The sequence below is a fragment of the Dermacentor silvarum genome, chromosome 5, assembly GCF_013339745.2.
Source record: "Dermacentor silvarum isolate Dsil-2018 chromosome 5, BIME_Dsil_1.4, whole genome shotgun sequence".
Lineage (NCBI taxonomy): Eukaryota > Metazoa > Arthropoda > Arachnida > Ixodida > Ixodidae > Dermacentor > Dermacentor silvarum.
The window spans coordinates 110314491-110332252 of record NC_051158.1 but is presented as its reverse complement, the minus strand read 5'-3'; the positions used below and the strand labels follow the sequence as shown (position 1 = coordinate 110332252).

At 47.1% G+C, this 17762-nt stretch overlaps 1 protein-coding gene and 1 long non-coding RNA gene across 2 annotated transcripts; one reads left to right on the top strand and one right to left on the bottom strand.

The window, feature by feature from the left end:
• Positions 1–2168: 2168 nt before the first annotated feature.
• Positions 2169–4145, bottom strand: LOC119453713 (uncharacterized). Its single transcript, XR_005192400.2, has 2 exons — positions 3981–4145; positions 2169–2486 (listed from the first exon to the last, which is right to left on the bottom strand). It is a non-coding gene; the product is annotated as an uncharacterized LOC119453713 (long non-coding RNA).
• Positions 4146–5285: 1140 nt separating this feature from the next.
• Positions 5286–17198, top strand: LOC119453712 (uncharacterized). Its single transcript, XM_049668343.1, has 2 exons — positions 5286–5398; positions 7536–17198. The coding sequence occupies exon 2, from the start codon at positions 16003–16005 to the stop codon at positions 17128–17130; it is 1128 nt and encodes a 375-aa protein (XP_049524300.1). The 5' UTR covers positions 5286–5398; positions 7536–16002; the 3' UTR covers positions 17131–17198.
• The last annotated feature ends 564 nt before the right edge of the window (positions 17199–17762 follow it).

Sequence of the window (17762 nt, the reverse complement as noted above, 5' to 3'; positions counted from 1 at the left end):
TCTGTAAACTCGTGCTGTGAAATGTTACCCAAGAGGAACCGTGAAGCCATGTCTAAATGTGCCATTGCACACACTTGAATAGTAAGAGGGCCAGACCCTACAAGACGGCTCGACGGGATGTAAAAGTGGGCACGTACTATTACTGTACAAATGCAAGAGGTCTGTATGTATAAGCCACAGGACGAGCACTCTATTAATTGGGGAGACACCCATTTATGGCTCCTCTTATGCTTGCAAGCAAATGCAGTCACACTCGCTTACAATTCCAGCTTCAAGGAGCCCAGACACAAAATTCTGGTCCAGCTTTTTTTGCACTTGATTAGAAGCCAACACCACACTACAAAACAATACACCATCTTTCAATGCAACCATTACAAAATGCACACCAAGTGGAATGCAGCTTCATGGTGTGGAGCTCTTGCAGGAACGGAGTACTTTTGTCACGCAAATGGTCATTAGCAGAATTTGAGGCCATACTTTGGCCAACCTTGAGCTCTCTTGGAAATGCAACGCACTCCTTCTTTGGCAGTGAAAAAATTTGAACCGAGTAAATAGTCAAATCTCCATAGTGCCACGGCAAGTTACCGTGGGCACTTCAGGGCATCATCACCACCAGTCTTTCATCCTTGGATCATTTTTAGCTTACCAAGTTACTTCTCGCATTGAGAGTACCTACGGTGACCACCTTGCCAATGCACTAGTGTAATCCGTTAATACTGTTTAACTCATTGCATCTTGAATATCCAAGGTGGTGGTTATACCTTACTGCAAGCCACTGATTCAGAGGTTGCCAGGTGGTATTAGGCCACAACCAGTCTGGTCGAAAACATATTTGTAACATGTCAGCATTAGTAGTATAACAGTGGAAAAAATTTCGCATGAAGCCAGTCAGGTGGTAGGGAGGGGATGGGAAGGCTTACAAGATCTTGCGCGGTGTAGGTGCCAGTTGAAACTGGGAAGGAGGGAGAAAGCAGCGCAGCTGCAAATGGTCGCTCGACAAGAAGAAAGGGCAGCAGCGCCGAATTGTCGCCAGTCTGCTCTGAACCACCGGCAGTTGCACTGGCGGATGCATGTTGAGCAAGCTAAAATGATCTGTGAAGCTGAAGTGGTGCAACATAATGGCCCAACGCATTTACCACTGAATTGCTTCCAAAAATTTAGGCACCCAATCGAATAAGTAAGCGAAAGAGGGCACTTTGAATTTTAAATGAAGTAGCAGCAGATAATTAAAAGGCCACTGAAGAGAAACATGCCCAGGACTTATTCTTTCACATCTCAACTTTCATTAACTTGCAGTAACAGGTTATTAGAAAGCAAAGGTAACGTCTTTTTTTACTCCAATACGTCAATGTGAAGCAATGGACTTAGATGTATTTTTTTTGTGTCTGGGTTGCAGGCAAGGTAGACTCATTTAGAACGCAATGTAGCCAATCTTAACAGATAAAAAGCACTAGACTCCAGTAAAACACATCAAAATCTGACATAGCGGCCAGCTGGTGCAGGGAATGCCAAAAGTTTTTTTTCTTGGTATTGTAGAGGGTAATTCGCTAATACAGCTCAAGTTATTTTTCGCTTTAGTGTCCCTTCAACGATGGCACATATAATTACCCAAAAAACTTGATACGTGCAGAACACATAAGCATAATCAACGAAAATATCTTACGGAAACTTCCAGCAACACGGGGTTTCACCAGGCAAAAAGCGGGCTTCAACCCAAGTCACCGATGGATGGAAAAACTTTATTTTGGTCCATGGCTCTGAAGTTTGCAGGCAGCTTTCGTCATAAGTGAACCATAGGTGTACATTTCATTTAAATTACATGTGACGCCACTGCAGCCGCCATTTCCCAACGGTCTGTCTCCCGCGCTTTCAAGAATGCGAGTTGCGTGCCAAACTACTTCCTTGTAGCGTGTGCCTGCTCTAAACCAACAAATGACGTTTACTGCCTGTTCAGTGTTGACCGAAGACTATTAGCCACAAACTTTGTACTCGAAGCCAAAACTCTGCAAGAAAATTTTTTCCTCGTACACTGCTTGTAGGCAACACTCATTAATGAAGTAATGTCAAATGTGACAAAGCGCAGAGTGAAGGCTTGTTGCAGCATGCACTTGGCTTTTGGCGACACCTTTACGGTCAAGCACACCGAAGCCTAAAGGAGATGCACAAGATCATTGTGGGATGAGCGTTTAATGGAGGCGAAAGTGATGATCCAATGTCCAGAGGTGTGCCTTGCGCACTTCGAGAACTTGGGTCCGTCATGTAAGAGCAAGGGCACCATCCGATGCAGCAGCCAGGCGGTGGTGGCACAGTCCAGGCAGGAAGTCGAAGGCGTCGTCGTAGGACACACTCCCTCTGCCAGCAGCTGGATTTGTCTTCCACCACTCGTGGGTCCGGCCTACTTGGACCTCTCACGCATCTTCCTGCGTTTGCGCTTCAACCTTCGCATCCGTTTCTTACGCCACTTGGCCCTCATTGTTGGCGCGTACCTGTCAGAAACAAAACATGGGTCGAATTCAGTACGATGCACAGCCTCGACTCCCAGAAGGTGCAAAAGTTGGGACTCGTGTAAGCCAATGAGAATGTGCAACAAGTTCTCGTTACCGATTAGCCAACATGAAATGTAGTACTCGTTCGGAACACTTTCATCAAATGCGCTATTAAGGGAATGGAAATCGGAACGGATGTCCTTGCAGCATAGCATCCAAGATTGTCCAGCACTAGGTCTTTTGACAGCCAAGCAGATCAGGTTTATTTGCTTAGGCAACTTTCACACCTTACATAATGCACAACGCCACATACTGTTCAAACTTTTCTCATCCTGTTCACCAGAGGGGTTTACACCACCTCTTGCCAGCCTCGCTCATACTCCCACAAGAACCACCACTAAAGGCAAGCCTAGTGCGACACACTGAACGCCTCCATTTTTATCACTACTATGCAGGTTAGCATGACTAATTCTGCGATTTCAGGAGCCATGTGCACAAGACATACTTGTACACGAAGAAACTGTGTCAAAAGTCACGATGCATGAAATACAATGAAGTGCTAAAATATTTCGCTACTAGGTGTCATTAGCGCCACTATCTAGGTGGCGTATGCCACCGCCCGATTTAAAGGGTTCAGCCTCATCCATCCATCCATCCATCCAAGATTTACAGCTGCTGCTGTGCGATATGTCGTTAGACAAAAGTTGCATTAATATTTGGAGAGTTCGCGAAGGTCGTAACGGATTCTGAACGAAATTTAAACTCTGCTGCCGAATACCACAGAAAAAATGTTGCCAAAGATAATCGCTACCTAAATGTCAATAGCTTGCAGTTCGTATTTTATCAGTAGCTTATTTCCTGACAAACGGGGCTCTCGGTGTCGGTGGCGCATAAAATACCCATCCAAGTGCAGTTCTTTATAACAATTACATGTACTGCCGTGAAACAGTCTTATTTTTAATCGTGTACTTCCTGCATAATTGCCCAATGTCGCATATCCATTACAGCACGCGCAACGCCCATGCCTAGATGACAACACGTGTCGCAGGCGGAGTATTTTGTTTAAGAGATAGTGGCGTGCGGTTCTTCACTGTCCTGCACGTACCGCGCCATCAAAAACATCCCACGTACGCATGATCGAACGAAGCGTTCCGAGTCGTGCTCACGGCATGGTACCGAGCGTCAACGCGTGACGGCACGATTTGTAAGCGCACAATCGAATTTTATTTAGACACATTTAAGACCACTGCATAAAATAAAAGAATAAATATTACCTAACGCTATTAAGTCATAACAAGAGGAAATGAGTAGAAAAAACAGCGCGTCACTGCATCACTTTTCGCAGATATCGAACTCGCTTTAAAATGCCTAATACAATGTATATTTCGCATGAATAACTATATTAATGTCTTACCATCGTTACTTATGTTTGTATTAACTAGTTCATAGCTATGAGCATCAATAAAACGAGCAGATTATTCACGATTTACTTACCGCACAAAACGATGCGACCACGCTCGGCAATGAGAGTTGACAAGTGGGGTGAAGTCACGTGAACAGCCCGAAGCCTCGTAGCTAGGCTTGTACTGGCTACTTCTGGCTGGACGTCCTGGATGCTTGCATTTTAGCGGTTTCTATTTCGGAAAGCCCCTTGCGTGGAGTGGGGATAGGACGGCTCCATGGATGAAAGGTGGCTCTGTCGGAGTCTCCATGGGTGGCTCTATCACAGGAGCCGTGAATGAGATGTTGAGGAGGCGCAGAGGTTCCACTGATAATCCCATGGAGGAAGGAAACCTTCCTCCATTATCCGTAGGATTATCAGTGGAACCTCTGTGCCTCTACGTCCCAGAGTTGCACACTGAGCCATAAAGGACACGCTTTAACTAGAGAGCATCATTTGTAGTGGTATGGGTCCAGTAACAACAATGATGTCTTATGAATATCCTATGGGCATCCATTGACAGGACAGGGATATCCTAGGGATGTGTCGAATATGTCCTGCGGACGTTCCTCACATGACCGTCTGGCCGCATTTTCCGTGCCCTCTGCACATTCCGTGCATATCGCCGAGGGACATCAAGGCCTGGATATGCTGCAAACATTTACGAACATATGCCAGGGCCAACGTTTAATTTACAGTTATTTAATCGAGAAAAAAGTCTTATACTTAGCGCACAATTCATACGGAAGGAAAGAAGCCGACTCCAGTATCAACTGTACGCTAAGTGAGGTTTTTCCTCGACGAGAGAATGTTTCAGCAACCAGCCCAAAGTGTTGGTCTGGGGCAGTTTGGGGCGCCCATATACCGGCAACGTTTCACGTACGTGCCATTCTTAATGCGGTACTGTTGCGTATACTACTACATTTACACCTCATGATTTTGTCTCTGCTTCACCGGTAAAGAAAATCCACATGCACCAAACGGTAAAGAAAAATCCCATTCGATAGCATGGCGAGCCTGTGGGCTCATGTTTACAGGTACGCTTTTCAGATGTACCAGTAGCGCACACATCTTCTCCACGCTTAGTAGTGTCTCGTGAAGTAGTGTCTCGTGAAGTAGTGTCTCGTGAAGGTAAGAGCTCCACATCCTCGTTGAAGGCACGCAAGTGCTTGAGCCTGAGGGAGCCTGAGGTACTGTTCGCTAGCCCGCGAACTTTTTAGCAATGACTCTCTGCGGCGGCTCAATCAATAGAAGTGGTTATAAACTCTATGAACAAAAGCGCTATGGTGTACTGGAATAAAAGCACTGTTCATTTATCGCAATTTGGCTGTTCCGAAACCGAAACCAATTTTGGCCCAGACAAGTCTCGTCGAGTAGGTCACGTGATCTTTTTGAACGACGTCACGTTTCGTATTTCTCCCAGCCTCTTTTTGTGCCCTCTTCGTCGTGCGTGCTAGCATCGTTCCGTGCGGTAAGTAAATCCGGATTAATCAGCCTATTTTCTTTGTGCTAATAATCAATATCTAGTTCGTAAAGTTTGTGTAGATATCATAGGACACAAGCGAGCTACATTTATGCCATACAAACAAATTTATATTGTTTTGCCGGCTTCGATGTCTGGGTGAAAGTGATGCTGTACGCATTGCTGAGTTTATTTCTCCCCTAGTCTGTTGCATTACCGCGTTAGTTTATCGCTAACAATCTATTAATTTTGGTAAACACCTGATTTTGGTGCTTGACTGTATAGTTTCTCTCACGTTCTCGCGTCGTGTACAAAGGAAGCGACTCCGCGCAGAGATATCTGGGGGAGCACTGTTTATAATTCTGCGTAATCACGAATCCACGCAGTTTACTTGATTGGCTGCGCCTCCTTGGTTTTTCGTGTTTTCAACGCGAGTTGCTTGCGGGAACATTAGAAAGCGAGTGCTACGATTCGGCAAAAAACTTGACACGTGCTGTTAGGCGGGCATTACGAGTAGGTATACACTTCGAATGGATAAAACATACTGGCAGAAATGTTGCGCACATCAGATGTATGGATATGTAGTAACTCTCCCCCACCGTGTTAAGATAGTTGTAATCCGTCTTTCAACTTGTGGGGAGTGCATTTGGTTAAAGACACGTCAGTGAATTTTCGTTTCACACGCTGTAGCTGGTTAATGCCATCAGAGGTTGCCCATTAGATGTTAATCAGTCGTCCACTCTCACCATGTTCAGCCTATTACAAGTAATCTGCTGGCATAATCCTCGCCCAGAGTTGGAAAATTAGGCTATGTCGGGCACCAACTGAACTTGCTTCATGCTTGCGGGTTTCCTAATTAATCCATCACCGTCGCTTTTACTTTTTTCGAATCAAACCATACTTTCTTTTTGCTTTGATTTCGCCTATAACTTTCCTTCCTGGTGCTAATTGTATGGCACTTAGCTTTCATGTTTCTTCGTTAGCCTCCCAGTTTCAGCCCAAGTTACCTGGCACAGTATCATTAAATTTGTTTTTCTCGGAGGTTTATGGGTCGTTCATTGCTTTGTAGTGTGTCAAGTGTGGGTTTCTGAGGTAACCATGCGCCTTTACTATTTATTCTTTAATACCGCTGGAAAATGTTTCCTCGCCGGGTACAAGTTAGGTGTCCTGCGACATCCCCGTTGCCCTTAGCTGTATTGCATTGTTCGTGGCCTTTAATGCATGTATTTCTTTCAGGATAAACTAGTAAACTCGTGCCATGTGAATGTGGGGCAATTTAAAACGGGAGTTATGCGTGTTAACTGTAATGACTGTGGTTGCGTGAGAGCAAGTATTGTGCACGCACATGCCATGCCCTGCCTGCCTCTTGATCATCAGTGGTGCTTATGAGGCTACAACTGAATGGCCAGTTTGTCTGCAGCATTTTGTGTGAACGCTCTCACTGAATTGGGCCGAGAAGTTCGAGCAGTACAGCTGCGCTTGTATGAAATGAATGTTGTCGTGTAATAAAGCTTCAAATTTACTAATGCTCGTTTATATGAACCAATTTTGCTTATGGTGCCTAGAGCTGGCTGCATTGTAATACATTGGCCTACTCCATTTCTACGATCGCTGCGACAGCGGCAGTCAAGCACTGCCAGAAACTTGCTCAGCATCTTTAATTTTTTTTTCATGTGAAATACCCGTGTACTTAGATTTAGGTGCACGTTAAAGAACCCCAGGTGGTCCAAATTATTCCGGAGTCCCCCACTACGGCGTGCTTCATAATTGGATCGTGGTTTTGGCACGTAAAACCCCATAATTCTTTAAAAAATTTTCAATTGACCTATGCTTTCCAACCTTCACACTTGCAAACTGTCATAGTTCTACGTGTGAGAGGTGTGTGGTATAGCTTTACGACTATGAAAATCTCTGTACTCCTTTAAAATTGTTTCATATCTAAGCAAGCGCACCTGCCTTAAGCAGTCAGCGTACAGTGCTGCACAATCGTCCATGTTACATAGTGAGCATGTATGCTGCAGCCTTATTTTCTGAATAGTGTGTACTGTCTCTGAACAAGTGCTGGGAGTATTATCATTTGAGACAATTTATTCTATGGTTGTGGTGTGCATTGTACTGAACCCATGCCGTGCTTTGTTTGAAACAGGTACGTGCCAGCATGAGGGCCAAGTGGCGTAAGAAGCGGATGCGAAGGTTGAAGCGCAAACGCAGGAAGATGCGTGAGAGGTCCAAGTAGGCCGGACCCACGAGTGGTGGAAGACACACCCAGCTGCTGGCAGAGGGAGTGTGTCCCAAGACGGCACCTTTTGACTTCCTGCCTGGACTGTGCCACCACCACCGCCTGGCTGCTGCATCGGATGGCGCCCTTGCTCTTACATGACGGACCCAAGCTCTCGATCTGAGCAAGGCACGCCTCCGGACATTGGATCATCAACTGTGCGTCCATTAAAACCTCATCTCGGAAACAGTTCTTGCTCGTTTTCTTTGTTCCCATGTGCTTGCTACTCGGCAGTATTCAATCCCTCAGTATTCACTCAAGTGTTGATATTTACCTACATTTAATATGGAATTCTGTGATGAAAAACAAGCATGGCTATGCAATTTTCTTTTTTTGTTTGACATAAAGTGAAAGGCGCATTAGAAGTTGTAACAGCCTAGTTTAAGTGGATTGCTGTCTGAACAAGTTATATGCATTTACCCCCGTATTCAGGAATGTGCCTTAACTTGAAGCCCATGCTTGTTTTTGTCAAGAAGTCTACAAAGTGTCTAGAAACCGGGAAAAGTCGGTGGAATGAAGGAATTTTTCATTTTAGTGAGTAAAGTAGTGGAAAATGGCTGGTTATAAACTGCTGAAGTTGCAAATTTTCTTCAGGTTGGTTCTCCTCAACATTAGTGGGCTCTTTGCAGCCCTGCAAGTTGGCTTTCCTGGCCAGTAATTGTTTTCAGTCATTGTAAAAGAATTGATTTGTAATAACACCTATCACTGGCTTAATGCGAACATTGGATTAGCCACACCAGGCACTTGCAAGAAGGTGCGACTTCATGATGCGTGTTGGCATGGACTTGGGACAGCCTCGAGTCAAGGCGCATTTCTGAATACGGAGGTTACTGCCGTAGAGCTTGTACGGAGGGCTTGTCATTCGTGAAGCAAGTTGTATGTTGCAGTGAAGGATATAGATAATGGCAAGAGTGAACCTGCCACCTAAGGCAAATGCCAATGATGAGCCAAAGGCTTCAATCCACAGTGATTTTTTTTTTTCTGGATGTGTTCTCGATGCGCTACCCTGCAGAAAGTTAGTTAAAATGCAACAAATTCAGTGGGTTGCACTGTCACATGGAGCAGTAACATGCAAAGACTAGGTTAAGGGGCTGGACATAGCATGGAATTGAAGGTTGGTGCTGCCATGAATGCTGTGCTAGTGCACTTTGTTGTACAATTAAAACCTGGTTGTAATAACGTATTGGCTACCATAGGGCAGCTATGTGGCATAAACCAAATCTGCTGCGATGAAGTAAGCTTGTGCCGCACTGTTAAAAAATTCTCTTCGATGAAAAGCCTGTACACGGCAGAAATTTGTTCAAGTGAGCCAAGCTTTGAATAGGCAATAGGGTGAACTTTTGCTGTGGGGGGAAAGCCACCTGTCCAGCACTTAAGCAGTTTTCATATTGGGGGGGGGGGGGGGGAATTCAGCACATTAATTGCTTTCCACACTAAGATGTGCATTGCAATGAACATGTACTGCAGGTTGATGATTAGTGGCTGAAACTGTGACCCAACTTTCTTTTATAACGTTAAAACAAACTCAATTTTTTCCAATTTATTATGGGTCCTACTGTCTAATGAACTATCGCTTATATTTTTGTGACCCACAACAATGTGCCATTTTTTCTAAATTCGGGGCCATTTTTCTCTCCTTATTGTGCTTGTTGCATGAAAAAGCACTTTTAAAGCTGAGCCTTCTTGCAAACCCTCCTGAACTTTCCGGACTGGGTACTGCTGCTGTCTTGCGAGTGGCTGTAGGTGGCGCATTTTCGATTGAGGTCGTCAGTTTTTTTTATAAATCTTGTCAAAAATCGAAACTTCAGAAAACGAAAATATCAAGTTTACAACTCTCACTATGCAATGAAAAACAATATCGCAATTCTGTAAATTGCACCTAATAGTACATCTAAAGCATACAAAATTGATGTATTAAACATGGCTCTAAAAACGTCGCATGTTTCACCTGAAAGGCGAAGCATCAATTGCGATAGCAAATTTGTAGAGAGCTATACGGAGTAATGAGAGTAGCTTTATCAGGTGTATAACCTTGGACATGCAGCAGCACCGGCAACACGCAGAACTGTTGTCGACGCCGTCGGCGTTTTGCCCGCGTTCGCACAAAATGCGTACGGCATTGGTGACTGTTGCCGGAGCCTCTGATATAAATAGGCACTTGATGCCGCAGCTAAACGTCGCCTCCCTTCCCTCCCCTCCCCGCCACGGCCTTTCGCGCGTCGGAAGAAGGCGCGTTTGTTCTACATATATGGTGATTGTAAAGGAGGAAAGAGACGCCTACTTCTGCAGCCCTTAAGGGAGCACGGCACAGAACACGCGTTATTTCTTCGCGGTGCGTTCACTCCCCGTGAAAGCGCGCGTCCCTTGCGCCCTTTCACTTGCACATAGAGCGTTCGGCGCGCGGCGACGATTTCATCTCCACTGACGTCATACGGAACCTCACGGCGACGCCGACGGCAGAAATCTGCTTTGGAGTGTCCATATAATTGCTATCGCAATAAAAAAAAAGCCAGTAATGTGTGAGTATAACTTTTGCAAAAGCTTTGTAAACTATGTAACAAATTCATGTAAGATATAAATTAACATATCAAATTTGTCTCCTTTGCATGATCTAATGGATGCAGTTTCCAGAACTACTATATCTTCTTGGTGCAGAGCTACATGTTTGGAAACTTCATGCTTCTATTTCTTTTTTTCAAGCTTACCAATTTTTCAATTTTTTAAAAATTCAAGCACTAAGTCAAAATTCTGCTTACAAGAGTCACTAGAATTTGCTTTTTCCTCTCAGGTGCAACAAATATAATTAAGATCAGTCCAGTGGCTATCTCAGAAAAGTGTTTCTGCATTTTACATGTATTTGAATAGGCGGCATCGGAGTTGGGCCAGAGCTAAAGCTTCCTCTTAAAGGAGTACTGACACAAAAATTTTTGATCTTGTTTTTTTCTGCTGTAATAAGTAGCTAATGACCCAGTAATCGCGGCGCGAAACCTCATTTGCTTCAGAGTGCGACAGGTAATTATTTGGAGTCTTCTTTGCGTCGACCAGTCCAAGTTTTGGTTTCAGAGAGCAACGAGATGGGAGAAGAGGGATTGTAAACACAGTGAGCACGTGATTGCACAAAACTCTGATGTGTTCAAGCCAGCGCGCTCGTAGGCGAGCGAGCTTCGTGTTGCTAGTTCGTCTGCTACGCCTGCACGACCTTTGCGATGTCGTCGCCGTCCTCGTTTTCGTAATCCAGCGGCGACTCTTTCCTCCAGGCGGGAGTCGCCACCGTATTAGACGTGGCCAACCACTTTTGATTCGATCCACCTCGGGCGAGCTGGCGATCGCTGGGAAACCGTATAGGCCTAGCTCTCTGGCCGTCTGATCCGGGGCCGATGGCCCTTGTGATCCGTCCACAGCTCGTAACAAAGCACCTATATTCGTCAACACAATCAACGTCTGCACGTTTATGACGCTCATAACTGACAGTACAATTCGTTTTGCCGATGGCATTGGTAGCGATGAGAAAACACGTTAGTAAGGCGAGCCGCGTCGTAGAGACGATTGCTGCGGTGGCTTTGCTAACCGCTTGCGAGCCAAAATCACGCCAACGATTAACCATATCGCACAACGTTTTATAACATGCACACTTTCGAGGTCACTTTACTCTAAGAGTTATCTAGTGTCAGCAACAATTGAGCCAACTTTTTTACCGCCATCAGCGGCGACCTAGGCCAGCGTCTCGACCAGAGAAAAAAAAAAAAGCACCGGGACAATCGGAGCAGCGAGAAACTTGCTCGCCGGCCCCACCCCGACGGCAGCGCAAACTCATGACGTAGTGTTTTCTTGGTTATTTACAATCCTTCCTTGATGTCAATATCGCGAGGTGCTGCGCTTTGCGGGTGGTTGCGCGCACGTACTTTTAAAATTGATTTTAAATATGTTCTAAGCTATATTCGCCGCTGATATTTTGTAGACGATGTGTGTGTGTCCACCTAAATCGATCTCACTGAGTTATCTCGACTTCAAATTTTTGTGTCAGTACTCCTTTAAGAAAAATCGTACACCATGTGCTGCCTTGCATGTGAAATTTTGATGGGGCTCAGGTAGACAAACATTTTTTCTTGCCAGAAATTTTTGGGAAGGCACTAAGTGCTAGTTGGCCACAAAACAAATTGGAGGCGGTTGACTTCATGGCTTTTGGATTTGGCTTGAAATAAACCTTTTGACTGATATTCAAAAATATCAGAAAATATTCCATCCGTGATTGACAAGCGGGTTTCCAACACGTAGAAATATGGTCACTTATCTCTCGACTTTTTCGAAGAAGCAATTTTGGGCTCTTTCAGTTAAAATTTTCCCGTAATGAGGGGTCTTTGTTTACTGTCGTACTATTCGAATTTTATGACAATTACGTGCACCATAGAGCCTGACCGTAACACTATTAGAAATTTTGGATGTCCTGCAAGGTTTCACTGAATCTCATTAGACACCATCTGCTCATGTGGCGTTGCAAGTGATAATTTGCCACGTAATCTTAAGCGCATTTGCCTGGAAAAGTTTCACAATTTGAAACAGAAAACTGGTCTTGGTGGCTGGCACATTTACACAGGGCGAGCAGTGACACGAGCGCGAGGGGCAGTATGGGAACGCTCTTATGATAAGCGGCATCAGAGGCAGCTGTGGAAGACTACGACGATGAACGTGCGAGCAGTGGCACAAGCACGTCTCTGCGACCACATGACTGGTGTAATCAGGCAGCAATCAGGCACACACTAGGCACATCTTTAGTAAGCCAGAACTGTGGAGCAGCCGTGGCTTCGGATCAGAACATGATCAGCTCAACTTCACAGTTTTGTGTTGCAACGGCATTTCTCCGTTTTTTGGTCATTCTCGCAGTTATACCGAACACACCAGCGCCGACCACTCATCACCACATCGTTACTACGAAATGCTCTGGTAATCATGGGCGATTTCAACGCTCGGAACACGCTATGGGGGTATCAGAGGCAGGACTGGAAGGGTCTCCAGCTAGAAACACTAATGGAACAGAGTCACCTCACACTGATCACAGACCCGAACAATCCGACGAGGGAAGGGAACAGTGTAACACGCGACGCCACTCCCGACCTCACCTTCATCACACAAACCACGCGAGCCGAACAGCTCAACACACTCGAAAACTTAGGCAGCGATCACTACATACTGAACATAACGCTACAAACCGGACGCCTACGCAGGCAGATCGGCACAGCCAAAATCACTGACTGGCGAAAAATCAGGGAAGCCGAAGAACAAGACACAGTCACGAACCTGGAAGAATGGTGCGACGACCTCCGTCGACAGAAACAACACCATACAAAGGAAATTGCCAGAACGGAAGAGACCCCAGAAGTGGATCCCCACCTACTACACCTGTGGGACGCCAAACGAGGCCTCACCTGCTGTTGGAAAACGCAGAATTACAACAGGAAACTGAAGACACGCATAGCACAAATAACAGCGGAAGCAGAAGAATATGCTATGCAACTCGCCTCGGCGAACTGGTATAGATTCTGCGACTCCTTCGGTGGCACCCTGGGTACCGCCAATACACATGCTCAAAGCCATCCTGGACCCCAGCAAAACCAAAGAAGAGGGGCACGAGGCCCTGGAGCGGCTACTACACACCTACCCAGGCAGCCAACAAGACCTCATCGACGCCATCAAGAACAAGTGCTATGGAGATCCAGCTCCCACGCAACCATGTACAACAGGGGTTCTCAAGCATGTTCGTTTCAGGGAACCCTACTAAGCTCCATGATGCGCCAAGGAACCCCCCCCCCTCCCCCGAGTTAACCGAATTAAAATATCCTAATTTACCAAATGTTGAATTATCGAGGGTATCAAGAAAACAATAACCAAATGCTTAACTACGTCAACACGCTTTTATTTACTCAATGAATCAGCAAATTCTGTTATATTTATATCTCACAAGACCAGTGCGGAAGCTGAAATTCTTGTCATCTCATGACTGATTAGCGCTAGCAGCAGCGAAGGCCTCGCGTGCGTACATCCCGGTTATTTTTTCGCCAGTAAGCTGCTCGCCAACAAATTGTCCGTCCATCGCGTTGTAGCCGGTGCTCTTAATCTTCGACAGCGTTGCACTGAGTCAAAGCAAAACTACTGTTTGCCGCAACCGCTGCGGACGAAACCGCGGCCGCTACCGACGCGATCATGGACGGCGACCTTGCGGTTCAGAAGGCAGGCGGCCGACGCACGCACCAAGTCAAAACGAAACTACCGTTCGCTGCAAGAAGTGCGGACGAAACCGCGGTCGCTATCGACGCTACCATGGTTGGCGACTACGCATTTGTGAAGGCACGCAGCTGACGCGCGCACCGAGTGAAAATGAAGCCACTGTTTGCCTGAACCGCTGCGGACGAAACTGCGGTGGTTATCGACGCGATCATGGATGGCAACTACGCACTTATGAAGGCACGCGGCATGCCGCCAACGCGGTGTTACGCGCGGCAATAAAAGCAAGAATAAAGTGTTTTAAGGGCGCGATTAGGCACGAAGCGCTCCGGTGTTGCTGTCAATCACATGCCGCGCACGCTTTCCACTGAGGACCATGGCGATGCGGACTGCGTCGCTTCGTTTCGGTTGGACGCTAGCGCAGTTGCTTGCTCTTCTGCGGCACGTATTTGCGATGCTTCGCGCATATTTTTTCTTCACTTTTTTTAATTCCTCCAACGTATACGTCAGTGCGCACGCAATCGGCACCTACGCTATCTACAAACGGGAGAAATGCGCATGTTGGTAAATTACGGCCTCCGAGATTTAAGTTCGAAAGCTTAGGCGTAATGCCCGTTTTCAAAGGTTGGGTGGCTACAAGCGGCTTGTGAATTTATTGCGCAGTTCGCGCGTTGCCGTTACGCAGTGTGATGTGCTTTTTGACACTCGGGCATGAGTAACGGAGGTTCTGTGGATCGAGCGCACCTCATTTTCGCCGTTTTAACCACTTGGTTAGCGCGGGACCACGGAAAATTTGTCAGTGGCTCGCGGAACCCCGAGCAGGGGCCTGCGGAACCCCAGGGTTCCGCAGAACCCACTTTGAGAACCCATGATGTACAACACCATACATGGGACAACCCAACCCACTTTTGGATGAACCCATCACAGAAAACGAGGTGAGAGCGGCCATCGCAGCCACCACCCGTAACACAGCGGCGGGCACGGACCGTATCACGAACGCCATGATCAGAAACCTTAGCGACAAGGCCATCTCCGCGCTCACGGCCTTTATCAACCAACACTGGGAACAAGGTACAGTGCCGGCGATGTGGAAACACGCACGCATAATCATGATCCCCAAACCGGGGAAGAAATTGGCAATTGAAAATCTGAGACCAATCTCGCTCACATCCTGCCTCGGCAAGGTGTACGAGAAAATCATACACAAGAGACTACAGGGACACTTAGAAGACAACAAGCACCTGCCAGACACCATGTTTGGTTTCTGCGCAGGCTTGTCCACACAAGACGTTTTACTCCAAATCAAGGAAGAAGTCCTCAGCAACGTTCCCCGCAGCGGCGAACATGCCCTCCTAGCAATCGACATCAAAGGAGCTTTCGACAACGTCAGCCACCAAGGAATCCTAGAAGGGCTCGCCAACACCAACTGCGGTGAGCGAACGTACAAGTACGTTCAGAACTTCCTAAGCCACCGCACGGCAGAGCTGAAGATTGGGGAGATCCAGATTGCAGTATACCACCCTCCCAACAAGGGCACACCACAAGGAGCAGTCATCTCACCCACGCTCTTCAATGTCGCCATGATCGGCCTCGCAAGAAAACTGCAGGACGTAGAAGGCCTCCGCCACGCCTTCTACGCAGACGACATAACACTGGACCACAACAGGGTCCCTTATTGAAAAAGAAGAACAGCTGCAAACTGCAGCTGACCTCATCCAAGAATGCGTCAGCCAACGGGGGACTACAATGCTCGCCCGAGAAATCTGAACTCATACGAGTCTGGCGAGGCCGGGGTAACCACACAGTCCCCACAGACCCAACACGAAAAATCGAGGTACACCTCAACGGGAGCCTCATACCAGAAATGTCATTGCTCAGGGTGCTGGGCATGTGGCTGCAGTCTAACCAGCGTGCTACACACACCCTTACGCTCCTCAAAACCAGTGTCAAGGCGATATCACGCATGATATCCCGTGTAACATCGAAGAATAGAGGCATGAAGGAAGGGGAGACACTCTGACTAGTCAAAAGCCTGGTGGTAAGCAGAATCACATGCAGCCTGCCCTACTACCATCTCGCACAATCCGAGACGAAACAGGCCGACACGCTCTTGAGGATGGCTTTCAAGACCGCTCTCCGCCTGCCGATGAGTACATCGACTGAGAAATTATTGGTGCTGGGGTTACACAACACCCTCAGCGAACTCACAGAAGCCCTTCACGTCTCACAACAACAGAGACTTGCGCGGACTCACACGGGCCGGCAGGTCCTACAAACCTTGGGCTTCAAAGCCACAACAATACGAACCCAAGAAACCTGCACGATACCTCGTCACATCCAGGACAGGTATCACATTGCCCCAATACCACGCAACATGGACCCTAACCTACACTCCGGAAGGAGGAAAGCGAGGGCCCAATACATAGAGAAAACATTCAGGTTCGATACCACGGCCCGTTTTATGGACGCCGCTATGTACGGAACGAAGAAAAAGGGTGCAGTGGCAGTGGTCTGCGACCGCCGAGGCCACGTCACCTCCAGTGCATCGACCCGCCCCTGCACGATCACGGAAGCGGAAGAGCTGGCCATCGCGTTAGCCATCCGCGAAGGCCAACACGCAAGCAAACCACTGACGATCCTCACGGACTCCCAGCAGGCCTGCCGCAACTTCCTACAGGGAAGAATCGCAAGACCTGCGGCACAAGTCCTAGCCCAAATACCCAAGGAGGACACTGACGGCAACACCGTCATAACCATCATTTGGATACCGGGTCACGCTGCCATCATGGGTAATCTGTATGCCGACAGAGCAGCTCGAGAATTTGCATATAACCGAGCACTCATCACGCCGACTGCAGATGACCCTGACCCAGTTGACCCCGAGTATTCAGCAATCCTGAACTACCACAGAGGGAGTCGCTTGCGATATCCCCCACCACATCGAATACTAAAGACGGAGGATGCCGCTGCCTGGCTTAGGCTCCAGACAGGCACTTACACGAACCTACACTTATTACATCGCCTGCACCCCACAGCCTACAGGGACGAATGCCCGTGGTGTGGGGCCACACCAACCCTGTACCACATTACGTGGGAGTGCACGCTACACAACATAGAACACCATGACACGAACACCACGAGGGAGCAATGGGAGGCAGTGCTGTCCAGCTCGGCCCTCGACGACCAGCTCAAGCTGATCCAGAGAGCAGAGAAGATGGCAAGAGCCAGCGGAGCCCTGGACTAGGGGCCCCGACCATTAGCGATGTCCCATTGGGGCAAGACAAAACTATCTTTGAATTAAAGTTTATATATGTATCTATTGATGAATTCTACAGCATTAATGAAAGGATAGCAGTCGTCGTAATAAAGCTGAATAGGAGGTACAAAATGAAGGTAGTACAAGCCTATGCCCCAACCTCTAGTCACGATGATGAAGAAATAGAACAGTTTTATGAAGATGTTGAACTAGCAATGAGAAAGGTGCAAACTCAGTATACTTTAGTCATGGGCGACTTCAATGCAAAAGTGGGGAAAAAGCAGGTTGGTGAGCAAGCCATTGGCAACTACGGCATCGATTCTAGGAATGCAAGATGAGAGATGTTAGTAGAATTCGCGGAAAGGAATAGGCTCCGAATAATGAATACCTTCTTCAGGAAGCGCAGCAACAGGAAGTGGACCTGGAAAAGCCCTAATGGAGAAACAAGGAATGAAATAGATTTCATACTCTCTGCCGATCCAAGCATAGTGCAGGATGTAGAAGTGTTAGGTAAGGTTAAGTGTAGTGACCATAGGTTAGTGAGGTCTAGGATTTCTCTCAATTTGAAGAGAGAGTGAAATTAGTCAAGAGGAAACAGGCCAACCTAGAGGCAGTAAGGG